The sequence below is a fragment of the Mixophyes fleayi genome, chromosome 10, assembly GCF_038048845.1.
Source record: "Mixophyes fleayi isolate aMixFle1 chromosome 10, aMixFle1.hap1, whole genome shotgun sequence".
NCBI classification, from domain to species: Eukaryota; Metazoa; Chordata; class Amphibia; order Anura; family Limnodynastidae; genus Mixophyes; species Mixophyes fleayi.
Genome location: NC_134411.1, coordinates 3,361,123 through 3,382,590, shown reverse-complemented (window position 1 = coordinate 3,382,590; position 21,468 = coordinate 3,361,123). Strand labels below are relative to the sequence as shown.

The 21,468-nt window shown below is 41.8% G+C and overlaps 1 protein-coding gene across 1 annotated transcript; it reads right to left on the bottom strand.

Annotated features, from left to right (window-relative positions):
- Positions 1-549: 549 nt before the first annotated feature.
- LOC142103350 (LRRN4 C-terminal-like protein) lies at positions 550-2,831 on the bottom strand. The gene is made up of 2 exons (XM_075187414.1): positions 2,632-2,831; positions 550-1,591 (listed from the first exon to the last, which is right to left on the bottom strand). Exons 1-2 carry the CDS (start codon positions 2,647-2,649, stop codon positions 671-673), a joined length of 939 nt encoding a protein of 312 aa, XP_075043515.1. The 5' UTR covers positions 2,650-2,831; the 3' UTR covers positions 550-670.
- Positions 2,832-21,468: the final 18,637 nt, after the last annotated feature.

Here is a 21,468-nt window from a genome sequence, read left to right as displayed (position 1 = left end):
AGATTATTGTGTTCCAACCCCATTATGTAACCCCCTTTTTTTCCCTTTCTGTACCCCTTTGAAAAACTTAAAAAACCAATAAAAATTATATTTGTTAAAAAAAAAAGAGAAGCCCTAAACACTTTAAATCCAAGACATTCTGAAAGTAGTTCAAATTAGGAGGTGCTTTGTTTTCTTCTAGGCCAAAGGACCACTGATGATGCATATACTAAATAATTACAAAAACAGGACAGGGAACATTAAGCATGTTCTAAAAACATTTTGTCCCATTCAGAGATTTAGAGGCATTTTAGTATTTATGTTGGCAGTGCAAGATGACAAAGGCTAAATAAATATAACTAACGTGAGGAACATTTTGTCCTGGTAGATGGAAATTTGTTCTCCTGGCTAGAAATATTGATACCATGTACTGCAGTATAATGTTGCTGTTCATGGTGTAGACAAATATTATAGTTAATAGTCAAGAAATGTTGCACTGTACTTCTACTTAGAGCAGCCAATCCGAATGTTTATTTTGAAGGAACACACAACAAACAAGACAGTTGTATAAAAAAATAGATTTATTTTGAATAAATATCAACATAAAAAATATAAATATCAGACATACACATAACACATATCATTCTATACACTTCACCACAAATACACCTTATAACATACCCACTTTCTATTACAAGTTCTCAATGCTTTCTGCCTTAAACGACATATTGGTGATCCCCATCTCTCCTCCTCTCTTTATATTTCTGACCTTCTTTCGTCTACAAAACCAGTAAATAAGGACAACGAACCCCAAAACACCTGCAAATATTGCCAAACCTACTCCTACTGCTAGATAAATATATGAACCCTGTGAATCAAACGTATGATATATGCCACATGGAGATATTATACCTCCTTGGCCCTGGAATCCCTCTTCTCCATCCACCAGCTGTATTTGGCTTTCTCCTGCACCATTTATTGCTACCACACACACCATGTAGGAGGTGCCTGGAAGAAGATTCGCTATTGAGAAGAAGCGATATGACTGATTGAGCAAGGGTCCCATTTCCAATGGTCCTTCAGGTCTACCATAGTGCACCCTATAACCATCCACTGTTGATAGAGGAGAACACCAGCTCACGCCAATACCAGTCTGTCCAGGAGTGATCTGATTCAAACGAGGGGAATCAGGAATAACAGTGCGTCCACTTATCCCAGGACAAAGGCATTTGCTCCCTGTCCTCTTTCGTATCTCATCACATAGGAGCTCCAGGTGCTTGCAGCGATCATATGGGCAAGGCTCCGCTGGTAAATGTGGGGGTACAGTATAAACCTCATAAATGTCATCTTCATTCTCATCCTCGTCATCTTCATAGCTAACATTTTCAGTTACATACAAAATTTTCTCATGTGTTGTCTTCCGGGATAGAGAGACTGTTGTTCGATTGTTTTTCAGGTTGGGTGAAGAGGTTGTGAGAATATTCAATATGCTACTCCGTGGTATAGTGCTGTTGTTGTCCTCTGAATTTAATGTGTTATTCTCAAGGTGCAAACCTGTGATGGGTACACATAGTGGAAATAGAAGCAGAAGTATAGGAGAGAGAATAGGCGACTGAGAAGACACAATGAACACACAATTCAGAGGTTAAAGAGATTATAAAGAGAAAAAAAGAACATAAAAAAAAGAAAAAAAACAGTTGGTTATAACACTATTCTCACAAACAAACTATAATAAAAATGCCCCCACCATTCTACATTTCACTTTGCTTCTATTTCCTATATTTATTACTATACATTATATCAGTGACCTGGAAATGATATTTTTACAGCGTGCAGGAGTCAGGGTTAGATTAGGAAAACTCTCTCTCCCTATGAAGCAATAGCAACAGTGACATCCGCAGGCCATTTGTAGGTACAAGCATATTAATGAGGAGAACCAACATAATGAATATGATCACAATTCTACTAATATAACATATTGCTAAGAATAATTATATATATTGATTCATAACATATGTTGATGAAAGTTCTCACTTAATAAAGAAATATAAAGAATTAACAGTTTAATTTTTGTATAAATATTCTTCTTGGCATTTAGGAGTATAGGCAAACAAACAATGTCCCGAGTGATAAAGAATAAATAATATACTTTGCTTTTATTTATATAGTGTTATGAAATTGCATCTGGCAATTTTTCCCTTTTTCTATCAGTAAACAGCAATTATTATAGTATCATGAAATGTTCAACATCTACAGTATATTAATAATTATTAGTCAGTGGTACACTACAACTATGTCACATTTTACCCACATCTGATTTACATTGCACCACACCAGGGCTTGTTTAATAACAACGTGAAATTGTGCTGTAAAGCGTAAAAGCTAATTAACAATTTGCTATGATGGACCCAATGCAAGTAAGACAATGAAAGCATATGACTGATTGGTTGCTATTGGACATTTGCACTTTGAAGTCCCTCAGTCTCTTGAGGTCTTCAAGGGACTTAGTGGCTATTGTCAGGTGCTGGTTGTCAAATTCTAGCAGGTTGGGGGATGTGGGGTAAGACTCCACTGGTTAGCCAGAGAAGTTGTTTAACTTGTTGACATTGAATGTTTAGTTTAACAATACCCCTGATCTAAATATTCTCTTACCTTGGTGTCACTGAACATGGTTCTTTCCCAATATCCTTTGTGGCTCCTTTTTGTATATCTCTTCTGTAAATATCTCTTGTACTTGGCAGTCTTGTTTATATCAGGTTCACACAAAGTATATTTTAGCCTGATACCTTTATGTCTGTCTTGCTTCTGCAATCTCTCTGGCTCTTTATAATGCCTTCGGCTGTGATGTCACCTAATTCAACCCTGAATCACCGACTGAGCATGTGGGTGTACAGAAGGGAGGGAGACAGAAAGAGAAGTAACTCTAAGGGGCCTAGAGGAAACAGTTTGAAATAGCATTTACTAAAATATTCTTTCCAGATGTTTGTAAGGGTGTGGGAAACTGAGCTAGATACTGAGCTCCAGATGTGCACACATAACATTTGTTTATAGAAGGCGTGTGACTTGCTAGGAATTCTTCCCAATAAGGATGTTTTATGTGATAAATCAGATCATTGTACAGTGTACAGTTATATGAAGTGTATACATTCCCAGCAGTTTAATCACATGTATATCTGTGTTATGTATTGATCTATGTGCAGAAAATCTCTCCACAAACGGCTCTTTGAACAATAGATTATTGATGTTACTATTATTGCTTATTTATATGGCATGACAAAATTCTGGAGTGCCGTACAGTGGGGAAATAGAGCACAGTACAGAAACACAGAGGACATAATATAAAAACACAAAGCTTGTTTAATTAGTAGTAAAATGTTGATGAATGTGATATAATGCTATGTTTTCATTCTATAAATCAACAATAGAAACCTGGCACAATCAGCTTATCCCTGTAAGCAGGGCCGTAACTAGTGAAGGGGGGTGCAGTTTAGGAATGTTTTAGGTTCATTTGGTTAAAATTGAGGGCTAGGGGGGCGGCATTTGTCTTTCTCGCCCCAGGCTCTATAATTCTAAGTTACGGCTCTGCCTGTAAGATGTCTGATGTGTGTGATTTTTGTAATATCAGATATATTGTCTAATACTTAATCCTATAAATAAATGTCTGTCCAGATTTTATCTAAAACTTATTGCAGCAATAGGACATCTTCTATCGCCAAATTTACTACTAAATGGTCACCGGGGCATTTGATCAATACTTAGCTTCCCGGCGATACTGACTGGCAGCAGTAGGAGGAGTCTTACTGCTGGGCTTCCAGTTTCAGATTCATAAAAAAGATTAATAAAGTTATAAAAATTTAAAAAAAAACACAGAATAAAAAAACTTTATTAAAAATAAATGGTAAAAATGCCTTATTTGACTAATAAAGATTTTTTTCCCTGTGGAGAGCTGCCTATCAGCAGCAGTAGTAATTGTTAGGAACTCCCAAGCCAGTACAGTGAAACTCGGGGACTACTCTGAAGGCCCGGTGTTCGCTGGAGCCCCTAGGGGTGGGGACAGACTGGGCTGCGGGCCGACCGAGGGTCGAGTAACGTATACTGGCTTAAAGGAGTACCCAGGAGTGGAGTGATTGGTGGGCTGCAGTTAAGAAGAATCCTAGGTCAAAGGGTCACAAGCACAGATGCAAAATCCAGAGACAAGCGAAGGGTCAGACACACAGGCAGAGAAGCAAAATCCGAAATCCAGGCAAAAGGTCAAGCGAGGTCAGAAGAGAAGGGTCACAGGTCCAAGAACAAGCAGGGGTCAAAACACGGGTAGTCAAATCCAAGGTAGCAGGAACCAAACGGATAGCACAAGCAGGCAGCCGGACTGAGGACAGAACGCTATAACCGGCAGTGAGGCTGCAGACCTCACTGCCTTAAATACCAGTAGTGGCCAATCAGAGCCTAGCTCTGAAATCACATGGGCAGGCTCAACCCTGCCACATTAATCAGCCCACAGGCTTGTGGGCGCTTCTGCGCATGCGCCCGGCTGTTCCCAGCTGCCGGGACGCAGCGCCCCTGTAGTTAGTGTCCAACCGTTGCCCTGGCAACGGTCGGGTAAGGCAGGAAGTGACGTCCCGGTTGTCATAGCGACGACCGGGACGCCTACAGGAACCAGGTGAGAGTCACGGCGGTGCCCGCGGCTGCCGCGACTGCTAACAGTACCCCCCCCTTGAGGAGGGTTCAAGGAACCCCGACATCCAGGTTTCGTGGGAAACTTATTAAAAAACTCTTTAATAAGCCTTTCAGCATGGAGACGCCTCTGTGGTATCCAAGATCGTTCCTCAGGGCCATAACCCTTCCAATGTGCGAGGAACTGAAGTTGGCCTTGGACCTTTCTTGAGTCAAGGATTCTTTCGACAACATATTCATGGTCTCCATTCACCATCAGAGGCCGGGGCCTATTGGAGAAAGGTTGATTGAACTTACTGAGAGCGGCGACTTTCTTCAGAAGCGAACAATGAAAAGTCGCAGGTATTTTTAAGGAGGTTGGTAGTTTTAACCTAAATGCCACTGGATTAATTTTCTTCTCAATTGGAAACGGTCCAATGTATCGGGGCCCCAGCTTCTTACAAGGTTGCCGCAACCTGATGTTCCGTGTGGATAACCAAACCCGATCCCCCACTTTCAATGAACATGGTCTACGGTGATGGTCAGTGAAGACCTTGGATTTTCGGGAAGCTTGACCTAGTGCAGCGTGTACCTTTTTCCAGACGGACCTTAGCCTGGCCGTAAAAGCAGGTGTTCCGGAATCCCCGCAGGTAACAGTAGTAGAGAACGAGTTGGATTTTGGGTGAAACCCGAAGTTGCAGAAAAACGGGGATGTATGAATAGTGGAATGGCAAGAATTATTGTACGTGAATTCTACCCAGGGCAAAAGAGAGGACCAATTATCGTGGAATTTAGACACATAGATGCGCAAAAACTGTTCCAGAGCTTGGTTCGTCCTCTCTGTCTGTCCATTCGACTGGGGATGATATGCTGAGGACAGACTGATAGAGATCCCGATGGACTTACAAAAGGCTTTCCAAAACCGGGCAATAAACTAGGATCCTCGATCCGATACGATATCTTCAGGAGTGCCATGAAGACGAAAAATATGCGTCAAAAACAAGGTGGCCAGGGTCCTGGCATCCGGTAACTTGGGCAAAGCTATAAAATGTGCCATCTTACTGAACCGATCGACAACTACCAGGATGGTGTTATGTCCTGCGGATACTGGTAGGTCGACAATGAAATCCATCGACAAATGGGTCCAAGGCCTGCTCGGCGCCGGCAAGGGTAACAATAGCCCAGAAGGACGGTTCCTATCGGTTTTGTTTTTAGCACACTCAGGACAAGCCCGAACATAATTCTCCACATCGTTTGACAAAATGGGCCACCACAACCAACGAGAAAGAACCTCAATAGTCCTACGGATTCCCGGATGGCCAGCAGAGCGGTTGTTGTGGCCTTCAATGAGAACAGATTTTCTTAAATGGACTGGGACAAATAATTTGTTGACCGGTGTCTGAACCGGAGCGATTCTCTGGAAGCTCTGGATAGTTGCTCCTAGATCCTGGGTGAGTCCGAGATGAACAGTAATTGTAGGAACAATAGGCAACGGGTCAGGAGACTGAGGATGATGGGCCAAAAAACTTTGAGACAAGGAATCGGCCTTAGTATTTTTAGAACCTGGACGGAATGTAATAATGAAGTTAAATCTGGTGAAAAATAAGGCCCAGCGGGCCTGCCTAGGGTTCAGGGTTTTAGCGGTCTGGATGTATTAGAGGTTTTTATGGTCCGTGAAGATGGTGATGGTATGAGTAGCTCCCTCTAACCAATGTCGCCATTCCTCCAGTGCCAACTTAATGGCCAACAATTCACGATTGTCGGCATCATAATTACATTCGGCAGATAAAAAATTTTTAGAAAAAAATGCACAAGGATGTAATTTTTTGCTCCTTGGGTCTTTCTGAGAAAGGATGGCGCCAGCACCGATATCAGAAGTGTCCACCTCTACAATGAACGGAAGTTCCGGATCAGGATGTCTCAGCACTTGAGCCGAAATGAAAGCAGCTTTGAGTGCAGAGAAACTCGCCAATGCCTCCGAAGGCCACTTGGCTGGGTTAGCTCCATTTCGAGTGAGGGCAGTGATAGGAGCCACTAACGAGGAAAAAGAGTCAATAAACCTACGGTAATAATTTGCGAATCCGAGGAACCTCTGGATCGCCTTCAGATTAGTAGGGAGGACCCAATCCTGGATTGCTCGAACTTTGGCAGGGTCCATTGCGAATCCTGATGAGGAGATGATATATCCCAGAAATGACACAGTGGCCACCTCAAATTCGCATTTCTCCCTTTTTGCATATAGGTGATGTTCCCGTAATTTCAGCAGAACTTGGCGAACATGCTGACGGTGCTGAAGTAAAGACTCAGAGTAGATTAAAATATCATCCAGATACACAACTACTGTTTTACCCAGGAACTCTCGTAAAACGTAGTTGATCAGGTCCTGGAAAACCGCCGGAGCGTTGCATAACCCGAATGGCATCACAAGATATTCATAATGTCCCGACTGGGTATTGAAAGCAGTCTTCCATTCATCCCCTTTCTTGATTCGAATAAGATTGTAAGCCCCTCTGAGGTCGATCTTCGAAAATATAGTGGCAGATTTTAATTGACCGCCCTTTGGGCAACTTGGAACCCGGGACTAAATCAATGGCGCAGTCATGTTCTCGATGTGGTGGAAGGGAATCAGCTTTCCTTTTGCAGAACACATCAGAGAAGTCCTGGTAGGGTACCGGCAACAAGTCTGGACTAGGCTGTAGGATTCTAAGCGGCAGGGTCAAGCAAGACGTGGAACACTCGGGACTCCAACGAGTAATCTCTCCACTTTTCCAGTCAATAAGGGGATTATGACTGCGAAGCCAGGGATACCCCAACATCAACGGAGCAGAGGGACAACTAATAAGATAGAAAGAGAGCTCCTCCGTATGGAGGACTCCTACAGACAACCGAACCATTGGAGTCCTAGCGAGAATCCTTCCCCCAGGCAAGGGGTTACCATCCAAACCACATGTGGTGATGCTTGATCCTAACTTGATATGCGGAATATCAAGCGTCTGAGCCAAATGTATATCCAGGAAATTACCAGCCGCACCACTGTCAAGAAACGCTTTCAGGTCCATGGATCTCCCACGGAAACTTAGACGTCCAGGGACTAATAAAGAATTTTCTGAAGAGGTAATCTGAAGACCCAAGCGCACCTCTTCACCTGCACTTAGGCTTTGGAGTTTCCCGGCTTGTTGGGACATGAGCGAACTAAGTGGCCTGGTTGACCACAATACATACACAGGCCTAGTGAGCGTCTTCTGGAGCATTCCTCCGGAGGCAAGCGGTAAGCGCCCAACTGCATGGGTTCAGAGGAATCGGGCAAAGTGTTATCGAAGCTAGTGAACACGTCCATAGAAGCAGAGGACTCCCGTTCAGCCTTCCTCTCTCTGATCCGACGATCAATTTTTATAACAAGTTGCATCAAGTTCTCCAGCGTGTCAGATATCGGATACTGGACTAAGGAATCCTTAATCTGATCGGTAAGTCCTAAGCGAAATTGACTTCGCAATGCTGGGTCGTTCCAGGCGCTATCAGTGGACTGTCGCCGAAATTCCGCACAATACTCCTCCGCTGAGCGACGTCCTTGCCTTAGCGTTCAGAGATGAGCCTCAGCTGAGGCTACCCTGTCCGGGTCATCGTACAATAACCCCAGAGCTTGGAAAAAGGCATCCACTGACTGCAAGGCTGGGCTTGTTGAAGGCAAGGAGAAGGCCCAAGACTGAGGGTCATCCTGGAGTAAAGAGATGATGATCCCTACCCTTTGTTGTTCTGAACCAGAGGAACATGGTTTCAAACGAAAATACAACTTGCAGCTCTCTTTGAAATTACGGAAGGCTGGCCTGCTTCCAGAGAATCGGTCAGGCAAATTCATCTTAGGCTCCGGTGTGTCACCAGCGGGAACTTGCTGGAGCTGCAGGTCTCTAGAAGCCCCTTCTTGGACTACCAGGCGCTGGGATAAATTCTGCACCACTTGGGAAATTGCCTGTATCTGGTTGGCCAGAATCTGGGCTGGGGACAGATTCGACTCCTTGCTGTCCATGGCCGTATGATACCAATCTTCCTTGGCCGGTTATAATGTTAGGAACTCCCAAGCCAGTACAGTGAAACTCGGGGACTACTCTGAAGGCCCGGTGTTCGCTGGAGCCCCTAGTGGTGGGGACAGACTGGGCTGCGGGCTGACCGAGGGTCGAGTAACGTATACTGGCTTAAAGGAGTACCCAGGAGTGGAGTGATTGGTGGGCTGCAGTTAAGAAGAATCCTAGGTCAAAGGGTCACAAGCACAGATGCAAAATCCAGAGACAAGCGAAGGGTCAGACACACAGGCAGAGAAGCAAAATCCGAAATCCAGGCAAAAGGTCGAGGTCAGAAGAGAAGGGTCACAGGTCCAAGAACAAGCAGGGGTCAAAACACGGGTAGTCAAATCCAAGGTAGCAGGAACCAAACGGATAGCACAAGCAGGCAGCCGGACTGAGGACAGAACGCTATAATCGGCAATGAGGCTGCAGACCTCACTGCCTTAAATACCAGTAGTGGCCAATCAGAGCCTAGCTCTGAAATCACATGGGCAGGCTCAACCCTGCCACATTAATCAGCCCACAGGCTTGTGGGCGCTTCTGCGCATGCGCCCGGCTGTTCCCAGCTGCCGGGACGCAGCGCCCCTGTAGTTAGTGTCCGACCGTTGCCCTGGCAACGGTCGGGTAAAGGCAGGAAGTGATGTCCCGGTTGTCATAGCGATGACCGCGGCGCCTACAGGAACCAGGTGAGAGTCGCGGCGGTGCCCGCGGCCGCCGCGACTGCTAACAGTAATACAGGTAAATAGGCATTCCCACACCTTACATGAGGAACCTTCGCTGGAGCCCTCGGCATAGACTATCGCTGGCACTGACTGAATGCCAGATCTAGGACTTTTCTCTTATTGATAAATAGACTCCCGTATTATAGCTGGCAACATTATCAAATCATGAAACTTTGCTGCTAAGATGGAAAATCTCAGCATGTTATATGTAACACAGTTACGATAGACCAGGACATTTATTGCGTAATTGATCAGTAATAAAAATAAGGGGATTTCCAGTCACAAATCTTTAAAACCAGGGACCGTCTTTTGAAATTGGGGACTGTATGTAACTATGCTATATGCAGGCTCAGGGCTACTTCTCTCTTCCATCCTTCCTTGGAACATGAGGACGCAGGCAGGAGGAAGAGGTAATTGGCAAATGTAGAGGACAGAGAAAATACAAAGGAGACCCAGATTAAGTGTAAATTTCCAAAAAAATGACCGCATTAGTGGACATGGTAATTTGTGTGGTGGGTGTTATATGGTGTGGGGGTATAATAGGGTTACCGGCACTAGGTCCAGGGTCCTGTAGCAACATCACTGCATCTATTCCCTGCTTAATTCCTTATTTAATTCCTTATTTAAATTCCCCACAACCAGAAATGAGATTATGTTTTTCAGGCACTTACTTTGGAGTCCAAATAGGTTATTATATCATTTGCTTCTTTCTTATTGAGCCTTTCAGGCTATATAGTTAAACAAAATATGTCTTTTTGTAGACAGCAGTGTATAGAGGGCAGATAAAACAATAGACTAGTATTTGGCAGTATAATTATTTGAACGAGTGGAGTCATTTTAAAATTGAACTACACATAAAATAATGTTTCATATGCTGCACAAATGGGTGAATTGCGCCGTGATACTAACCCTTGAATTTAATTCATCTCACACTGAGCACTGGAGCTGACAGACTGTGCCCAACTTGTTACTGACTTGAATCAATAAGTCAAATTGCTTTGTGAGTAACAATAATTGCTACCGCAGATTTAGTTACATTTATCTACATATAACGTTTAAATCATTATCTCCATTCACAAAGAATTTGCTGTTGGTTACGTACAGGAAAAAGCAGAGATTTTACAGCCCGTATAAATCATATGTTACCATATATATGTAACACAAAAAATATATCCAACACCTAATTACTCACTGGTAAACCTGAATAAAAGGATGCACTTGAAGTATCAAACCTAAGATCTCCATTGCATAATTAATTTTACAAAATATACACTAGCCAACTGCATTGTGTCTTATAAGCAGGCCCCAACTCCTAACATTAAAAACAGCCCTTACATGGGATTGTCATTTGCTTTTCTTACAAAGTCGTGGACAATGTTCCTGGGCTTACATACAATTGTAGGACTGCAGAGCATGCAAGCATGAGGGAGAGCACGCAGGCATGAGGAAATTCCAAACCCCCTCAAAATGATTACACACCTAGAAAAGTGGAAGTGGCGTAATACAAATCTAAAATGACTACACACTTAGAAAAGTGGAAGTGGCTTAATACATAAAACAAGTAAGGTGCATACAAGGGTCTGACCACACTTATTGGATGTACACAAACGTTCCTCTAGCACACAGTTACATACACCTGATTATGTTGGCCATAGCAGTAAATGTGTGTGTGTAGGTGAACAGTACTGATTCTGGGGTACTGTCCCACCATTGTGACAGCTAGGACTTATTTCACATCTGCCGGAAAAGTTGGGAGGCATGTCATACTTACCATATCCTGCTCACCATGGGACCGGGTGCCGCGTGCACCTACCATTAGTACCCACGGCTCTAGCAGACTGTTTAAGGGAAGTGGAGGAGGTTTGGATGCAGCCTAGTGCTTCAAAAGTGCTAGATACCCTCCACACCCCTCTGCAGTGAGATACATACATGCCTCCTTCATGACATGACCATGCCCAATATTTGCAGTGTCCCAATTCTGAAAACTTGCCAGAAATAAAAGTGCTGTTCTCCAAGCACTATACCATATACAGAGGTAAAGAATACCTATATTGTTGCACATGTGCATCAGCCACTTGTTCTTCTTGGTTCTCTCATTGACAATGTACTAAGAGCTGTTTTTTTGAAAAAGCATCCCAGGTTTGGCTCATATACGTGCTAACATGTATCCCATGGTACTGATATTCTTTTCTTAACTCCCACCTGCCTAGGGATCTTCATAGACTTTATTGTATAATATATTTGTTATTGGAACTCAAACATATACAGTATTTAGAAGAGGAACAGTCTATATCTCCCACAACTAGGTAATGTCTCTATAGAATGATGAGTACCATATTGTTCATATGTTCAAATAAAGAGTTAGGGGGCTATTTATCAAGCCTTAAACCATTGCATTAGGCATAGCACCAGACAGTCCCTATAATACTCAATGGGGACTACGGTCTCAGCAAATTTATCAAGCTCAGAAAAGATTACATTTTTGGAGCTTGACCCTGATGGCTAATGCCATCTTCAATCCTATGGGGAGAGCATCACAGGAAAGGGATCTCCGCAGTAGCGGAGCTACTATTGGTGCGCAGATGCAGCGCACCAGGGCCCATAGAGAAAATGGGGCCCGCTGAACGGCAGATTCAGAGGGTTGAAACTAGCAAGCTGTGGGCCCCCGGTTCCCTCCACCACTCCTCCCCGGTTCCCTGGTCCGGGCGCTCACTGCTCGCTAGTTCTGCTTCAGGATCTTCGGATCCCTCTCCAGCAGAATTCCTGCTCTCCCCTATTAATTAATAGAATTGACCTTGGCACATGCGCGACCCTAGGTTGTGCATGTGCAATAAAGGCTCCGGGTCAGAACCCGGAGTTTTACTACAGAGTCATCGCTGGGACAGTCTCCTATTGGATGTGCTGTCACTATATGACTTTAATAGTAATTTGCACCGTTAAGTCATCTATCATCGCTGCGTATCATGGTAAATAGGCCTCTTAAAGAGAGGTTATGAATAAAAACAGTTGTCAAAACTCTCAACCACCTGTTTTTCCATGGGCAACAACTGGGTCTGTAGATTTTCTCACCCATTCTCTATGGCATGCTATTCTTACCATGCTGCAATCAATAGTAAGCTAACTATCACTATTAGCTGACAATGTTATATACAGGTTATGGAGTCTGTGGCAGACCCCTGAGTGGATGATGTGAGTCATATGACCTAGTGAGACTGACTGCTGCGCAAGGCTCTTATACCTGTTGTGATACCACATTATATCAGGCAATTGTCTCGATATCATCACATGTGTAGTCCAAAAACAACTGTAAGGCCAGATAATTGCCATGACAGAGAGACGTATGCTACTTGCTGTGCGATAACATACAACATTATTACTTTACAGCAATGAAACAAAGGCTTGCACATGTCAAATTATAATAAAGAATAGCATTTACCAAACAAGTTTTGAACAAAAGTGTCTCAGACATGGATAACCTTTGTTTTACTGAGCAACAACATTTTCATGTAGTGTGCAAAAAAGAAAGACCTGTGTACCCCATTTTGCCAGTTTTCCGATTTTCTTCCAACATTGAACATCACACAATTGTGAAATTCAGTAGTTTTCATATTCATTATGAGTTAGAGTTTTTTAATTAAAGCTACCACTATGAAGAGTTTTAGATCCACGCACTATGTGCACATAAGCAAACATGTATTTCTACATAAATATTCTGATTTGTTGGAATGTGCTGATTTCATGTATTTGTGTAGGAACACCCAACTTCCTCACATTTCTCAAAAGCAAAAATAGCAAATGTGGGATTAGGGTGGAGTAGGAGATAGGAAAGTTTCATATTGCAAGTGTGTTGCTGATGAAGAGTTAATGCATGTGTTGTGCATGTGGGTATTGGGACAGTAGGGACAGGACGTGCGGTCACCATTGCTTAAAACCAAATATTCCCATCTGTAAGGGGCATGGTGGATGAGCTCAGGGAATCCAGTAGAGAGGAGGGATGGGGGATAGGGGAAATTGAGGGTTAAAGAAAAAAATAGAAAGCATTTGGTGTTCGAATAAAGCTTGACTCACCAGAGTAGCAAGAGAGATCAAAGTTATAAATAGGCAGACGGAAAAGAGACAGAAAGTCTAAAAGATGGTAGTCGCACAGGAATACGATTGACATAGATAGAAAAATATGCATAAGGAAATCAACAAAGACTCCAATTATTAATTCCACCAAATTATATCATCAAGATGTGTCACTTTGATGAGTGTAACACTGATATACAGTCTACAACAGACAGAACATTAATATATCTATTGCTCATCTGACCACCTAGACTCAGCATCACCTATATGATGCTTCTATTCTTGCCTTCACCTTCAACTGCTTCTAGTTCTGGTATAATTAAGTATATTAGATAAATTCCAGGTTTTAATGCAGGATACCTGTAAATACTTACTTTCTTAGTGAGTGAGGATATATTTTTATTGGTGTGTTACAGCATATGTCACAAAGAAAATAAGTTTTGTTTTACTTCAATAAGCTTAAAAGATGCCTATATCACAGGGAAATGTCTGTGAGTGTAATCAGTCTCAGCTCATCAAGGTATGAACTCCACAGTGCTGCACTAGGTCAGTCACCTCTAATACAGGTATCATGCCTTATAAGAAAAGCATCCAATTCATGCTTAAATTCTATTAGTTCATTCTTTATCACCACGTCATTTGATAAGGAATTTCACAGATCCTTGCAGGAAGCAAACCATTAGTATGCGGATGGCGAAACTTTTTTCATTCAGTTGCAGCTGGTGACCCCTGGTTAAATCTTTGTATTGACTGTTATTAAACCACAAGGAATGCCGTTAAATCCCAGAGATTTTTGTTGGCATATGGTATGTAAAAACAGCAAATATTCTATATTTTTTGTTGTTTTCCATTTGATCATCCTGTTTTTGAGTATACCTTCCCAGTCAAGCTTCAGTGTTCCTCTTAGATGATTAAACTTTGCTGCTCTGAATTTCATAGTTTTTGTAGCTCCTTACAATACCTAAATAGAAAAGAGGAAAAGTGTAACCCACTGTCACTGTGTGTAGTATGAGGTGCACAGGTTAGGCAGTGCACCTCCTTCACAAGTCCTGGCTAGCTGATGGGCATGGGTGTAGATGACCAGTGGGTCCCTGCACATGCAGGTATTTTTTTACAAAGTCTATTTGTAGGTAGTGAGACACAGGTGATGTCACACTACCTACAATGGTGCAGTGCAATATAAGTCTCTTTATTTACCCTTCTCTTCCTCCAGCACAATAATCATAATGGCTGCAGCAGTACAGAAATATACACAGCTCCTTACTCTATCCAGCACAGTTCCTAATGAGCAATATGAGTATATCTCCTTACTCCTCCTGCACACATCTTACACTACTGGTTATATCACAGTACATACCCGGTAGTTCCACAGCTACTCACAGTTCAGTCTCTGTTTATTTCCAGTAAAATATACAGGAATCACAGGGTAGCTTATCTCCAACACACACCTGCAGCTCTGACCCTTTCTCTGTGTAGCTCTCAGCTTTGCAAGCAGGGGGCTATAATACTCTTCTCTAATGTTCTCTCAGCCCCTTCTGGGTTCCCTTGTACAATTTCAAAGAAGAAAAGAAAATGTGTTCTACTGGGGCTCTCAATGATTATCAATTTAAATAAAATGTATGTCATGAACACCCAGCATAACCCAGATACAGCAATCTGAACAGCTGGCCGTGACTTTTTTCTGCCACCATAAAGGATTTATTATGGTGTCCTTGCATTCACCAGAACCACTTCTTAATGTTTCACACTTAAATCATATACACATGTAGCATGGGCCTCCCTGGGCTTCGTAAATTCACAAAGAATCACAGACAACACACTAGATTAAATTTATTTAATCTGAAAAAATAGTTCCAAGCCTTAGTTACAAAAATTAATAACAAGACATACAATATGTTTGTACAAATAAGTTTCAGAAAATAAAATAGGAAATAAAATCAGAGTCACTACTTACTAGTTAAGACCTGGTTTGTGAGGGAACACAATTGAGAAATATGAGACATTTCAGTCTTCATAGACCCCCTCATGAAAATTCACACATTATTGTGAAGATGTTAAACCTTTTTCCACATGGCTCTCACCCCCCACCTTTGGAGTTTAGCTATCAATAAGGACAGATTGATCTCCCAAATGTCAGAGGGCTTTCGAAGTGAGCTAGGGATGTCCTGAGATCGTCAATGTTCACAGAACCTTGAATTGTTCGTTCTGCTTAAGTGGCTAGATGGTTTACAACTTTGGTGCTTCAAACTCCTCCAAGATCCTTATCTTTCCTTGGTCTGGTTGATTTCAAAAGACTTGCATAGGTTCAAACTCATGTCATCTAGCAAAGTACACATTGAGATTACATTACAAGGTTACATACAATATACATTGTCATACATGAATTCAACAGAAAATAACAATCAGTCATTAGATATACTACATAATCGTCCCAATGTATATTCAGTTTTTATTGATCTGCATTATTAATTCACTATTAATTCACAATTACACCATAATTAACAAAATATTTAAAATCAGTAGTAATGAAAGGGTTGAAAAAGGTATAATTAACTGTTAAAATAGCAGTTTGACACTGTTAACCACACTTCTGCTTATTGTTATATATATTTATAACGGCGTTTTCTTTCCTCCTTTTCATAATTAATCTCCTATTATTATTCCACATATAATATTTGTCTCCAAAATAATTCATATCATGCCATAATCTTTCATAAGTGATCTTGAGGCAATATGATCTAACGTATATGGGCAAATATAGTTGATTGGCTGTGATAGTGGCAACTGATTTCTTGTTTATAAGGAATAAAAGGCTTTGTATGTTCAATCTCAATAGCCTGTTCACACTTATCATTTTCTAATATACTTATAGAAATGGCAAATTGTTTAATTTAAAGTGATTTGATTATTCACTCTCAAAGCTCCTATGCACTACTTAGAAATAATTCCTGTCTAAGCTATCTAAAATGAGTGTGCTTTTCAAAGATAGCTACCTATCTGATTGCCTAGGGGTGTGTTCTAATGAACACTATGGGGCATAGTTAACAAATAATGATAGTGCACTATCGTGCACTTACCATTAAAAAAACGTCCCTCTGTGTCCCTTGCAAATTTAAGAAGGCTGCATTGCAGCAGATATTGTGGATATCTGCTGCTTTGCATTCCTTTTCGTTTGTGGGAGCAGTCACCATTCTACAGTATGATGACTGCTCCCAGCCGCAATCTAACAAGTTCCGAAAAAACATTTTTTCGGAAACTTGTCATGTTAATATACGCCAGCTGAAGCTGGCGTACATTATCATAATTGAAAGTTTTCAATGTTGTCAGCGAGCTGGACAGCGCATGTGTGGAGGGATCACATGATCCCTCCCTGTCACTCACCGCTCGCTCTGCAACTATAGTTCCAGAGACAGAGCGGAGATGTCTGTGCTCATGTTCAGTTCTTCGAACTGCACATGCGCAATTCCAGTGTGAAGACAAATGAAGAGGACCTGGAGGACATCACGTTCCGAAGAGGGGGTAAGTGTGATTTTTTTTATCACAGAAACAGCAGTTTATCGGAACTGCTGTTTCTGTGATACGCTTTTAATAAATTTGAGAAATAGTTCAATCCTTATCCATCATCATCATCATTATCATCATTTATTTATATAGCGCCAACATATTTATCCATGCGATAAGGATTGATAACTATTTTTCATTTTTGGACGAGCATTGATAAATGTGCCCCTATGAGACAGAAGCAGCTGATCTCATGTCTGCTGTTATTATTTTGTATTTATTCAAGCACTTCCCCATTTAGCGAAACGCGTGTCGACCCTCTGCCATGCAAAACTGCATGCTACTACAGACCACTTTATCTAACTAGAATCACCAAATAATTCATAATCTTGCTCACAAAAGTTCATTGTAGATTGACCGGTTGCTATGAATAAATGGGGAAGTGCTTGAATAAATAGAAAATAATAACAGCAGACGTGAGATCAGCTGCTTCTATCTCAGACATAGTGTTCATTAGAACACACCCCTATGCAATCAGATAGTTGGCCATCTTTGGAAGGACACACTCTTTTTAGCTTAGACAGGAATTATTTCTAAGCAGTGCATAGGAGCTTTGAGAGTGAATATGCAAATCACTTTAAATTAAACAATTTTTCATTTCTATAAGTATATTAGAAAATGATGAGTGTGAACAAGAATAATACAGGCTATTGAGATTGAACATACAAAGCCTTTTAATTCTTGTAAACAAGGAATCAGTTGCCACTTTCACAGCCAATCAGCTATATATTCCCATATACGTTAGACCATATTGCATCAAGATCACTTGTTAAACATTATGGTATGACATGAATTATTTTGGAGACAAATTTTAAATGTGGAAGAATAATAGGAGATAACTTATTGAAAGGAGGAAAGAAAACTCCCTTACATAACCCAGTTGAACATATTTTCTTTTCTTCTTTGAAATTGTACAATTAATTATATTATAATTTGTGGGTGGACCCCTTGATTTATCCTCTTTATAATTGGAATGTATGATATGTGAAATATAATAACATAATAAGGGGTAAATGATTCACTTGGTGCAGTCTGACTTCACAATACACCTCCTGGGTTTCCCACAACTCCACAACTGCCTCTGTTTGCTACAACCCTCTCTGCAGGGGTCTCTGCTTCTATATCCCTTATTGTATGCATGCTGCCACTTACAACAATACCCCATTCTCCCCAGGGGTCTCTGCTCTGGGGATTCTCCCCCTATTCAGGGCCCACATTACTTGCACTTGCGCAGCCACCGCCCCCGTGTCCTCAGGCAATGCCGGGGGAGCCTGAGACCTCCCAGGTAACCAGGCTATCACATCACCTCTGCTCCCTGTCTATCTGTGTATCCTTTTCCCACACTTTTCTCTGCCTCAATCCTCTCCAATCCCCCTTGCTGACAGCATCTCATTCTCCTCACTCAGTCTCTCACCAGGGTTGCCAACTCTGAAATGAAAAACAAGCTACCGCTTAGTGAAAAACAAGCCCAAAACAAGCCCAAACAAATCCTAAAAAGCCCCAAAAAAGCCCAACTTACAGGGGACCGTCCTTTTCTATAACACTAATTTCTACACTGAATCTCCATTTAGAAAACCTTTATAAACACAAGAGGACACATTTCTACACTGATATGGCAAAAGAAGAAGCAAATGCAGTAATTCAATAATCATCCCCAAATACTCACAGTTTCTTATTAACCATAATTACACCACAGCATTGCCCCGGCAAGAAAAAAAGGCTAGATCCAGGACATACATGGACTTAATATAATGTATGCAAGGACACTGGTATGTCTATACCACACAGCCCCATGATATAACAGTATAAAATAGGGCTCTGAAAGCAGTCTTCTAACATGAGCAGCTTACTGAATGGGAGGGGAGGGTGTTATATAGCAGTGTTTCCTCTATAAGTGCAGCAATCCTACAGACAGCACTTATAGCAGCAGGTTGTTGCAGATCCGTCTTCCTGTGATTTAGTCCACGTCCTCCTCTGACTCTGCCCACCAACAAAGCGCCACTTCATTGGATGAATTCACTGCACAACCCGCCCACAAAAAAAAAATTAATGTACTAATCAGAAAATGGTAACAGATGGAAAAAAAAGCCAAAAAAAACAATTATACAGCCTGAGGACTTGGAGAACGTGTCCAAGCCCAAAAACAAGCTAGGTATCCAACTCAGTTTCCAATAATATGAGGGAACAGAAACATATATGCTCATAGGCAAACCGAGGGGGAGAGGGGGTTCCTAGTGCCTGGAACCTCCCCCCCCTCCAAGCCTGGGGCACTGCATAATTGAGGCGGCTGGTCCCTGACCCCACTTCACTTGCTCTGCTTGAAAAGGGAGAGCTACATGCACCTAACAGTAGTGCATGCAGCATTGCTCATGTACTGTATATTATAGGGATAGGAAGAGTTGGAGAGCAGCAAAGCACTGTCTAATATTATAGCCACGCTCCCATGCATGCTGGTCACGCCCACTGGCGGCATGGTGTGGAAACCCCTCTTTACAAATCCTGCGTTTTCCCCTGATGCTGGACAATTAGGGGGCACAGACATGTCATCCTATGAATCCTGGTTTGTGTTATTTACAGTAAAGCTAAATATGTCTGCCCCTAATGAGTACTTTGCACCCGCACACCATCCAACCCTCCCTTTGGCTTGTGCAACTTCTGCTCTTTTGCAAACACCTCTGTTACACCCAGCAAACCTATATGTATTAGTTAAATTCTACAGGAATGTTTTAAATTTAAATGTAGTCTTTTTTGCTTCTCTAGAAATGTTTGGGGAGACACCAATGGGAAGCCCGCAGCAGTCTTTTGGTGTGTTTTGTCTGAAGGGCTGGAGTACCTCCAGGTAAGTTGTAATCTCTGTTTAAAAATATTAAATTGATCTATGTGTCTCAGTGTTGGTACTCTGATTAGAATTAGGGCCATCCTACTAGTGGAATGATGTTGTAAATGGTGGATGGCTTACACATGTATTTGCAAATGTATGCAACTAAAACTTCTGCATTTCTTATTGTTTTGGAGTCATGTTTTAAATATAAGTTGAGACTGTGTTGCTGGCTGGCAGCTCAGTGTAGGGGGATCTTCCTTATTTTTTTTCCACCGGCAGAAATTTAGACGCCCAAGGGGATCACGGCTGGTTTTGCAATGCACATCAGATGATGACCTCCACAGATTATGATTCATTTGTCTCTTTTTATGGTGCTTTTGACTGAGATCTTTTTCTTATCATTCTTATTGTCCTGCATGCCCATCTGTTTTCAAGTGGGTGAGGATAGAATAATGTTTAGCCAATCAAAGCATCACAAATGCCCCAACAGCACAACGTATTTCAGGAGATGAGTCTGCTGATCTTTTGGGAGGTAGTGACTCATCCATGCATGTGATATTAGTAAGGTGAAGGCTTCATGTGTCAGGACTAGTGTTATGGTGTCAGGATAGGAATTAGAGATGGGCGGGCTTGGTTCCCCGAGATCCGAATCCATCCGAATTTCGCCTATCCGAGTACCGAGTCGAGCACGCTCGGTACTCTCCCGCCCGTTCGGTATCGAAATCGAGGCAAAACGTCATTGTGGCGTATTCGTATTTCTGAGCTCGGTTCTCGCGAGATTTGAAAAGCATAAATACCCGCCTCCACAGCAATCTATCACCATTTGACAGAGGGAGAGAGCACGGTTAGGTCACAGGCTGTATTAGTGCAGGGACAGAGCAATAATTATACACATTATTGTTTCAATTCTATTCTATACAATTCTAATATTAATACCAATGGTATTAGCAATTGTTAGAGCAGTAAGAGAGGAGGATAGAGGAGGCTTTTTTTTTCTTTTTTTGGCACTCCAAGTGCATTTGGGATGTCTCATATTCCCCAGTGTGAAACACTAATTTTTCTGGCTGTCAAAAGTCATATTTGTCAGCAGTATCTAAAACAATATTTTGCACTCCAAGTGCTTTTGGGGTGTCCCATATTCCCCAGTGTTTTGCAGTAATTTTCTTGCTGTCAAAAGTCATATTTGTCAGCAGTATCTAAAACAATATTTTGCACTCCAAGTGCTTTTTGGGTGTCCCATAATCCCCAGTGTTTTACAGTAATTTTTCTGGCTGTCAAAAGTCATATTTGTCAGCAGTATCTATATAAGACAACATTTTGCACTGCAAGTGATTTGGGGTGTCCAATATTCCCCAATATTCCCCAGTGTTTTACACAAATTTTTCTGGCTGTCAAAAAAAGTCATATTTGTCAGCAGTATCTATATAAAACAATATTTTGCACTACAAGTGATTTGGGGTGTCCCATATTCCCCAGTGTGAAACATAAATTTTTCTGGCTGTCAAAAATCATATTTATCAGGAGTATTTCTACAATTTTTTGCACTACAATTGCTTTGGGGTGTCCCATATTCTCCAGTGGGAAACAATATTTTTTCTGTCTGAAATGT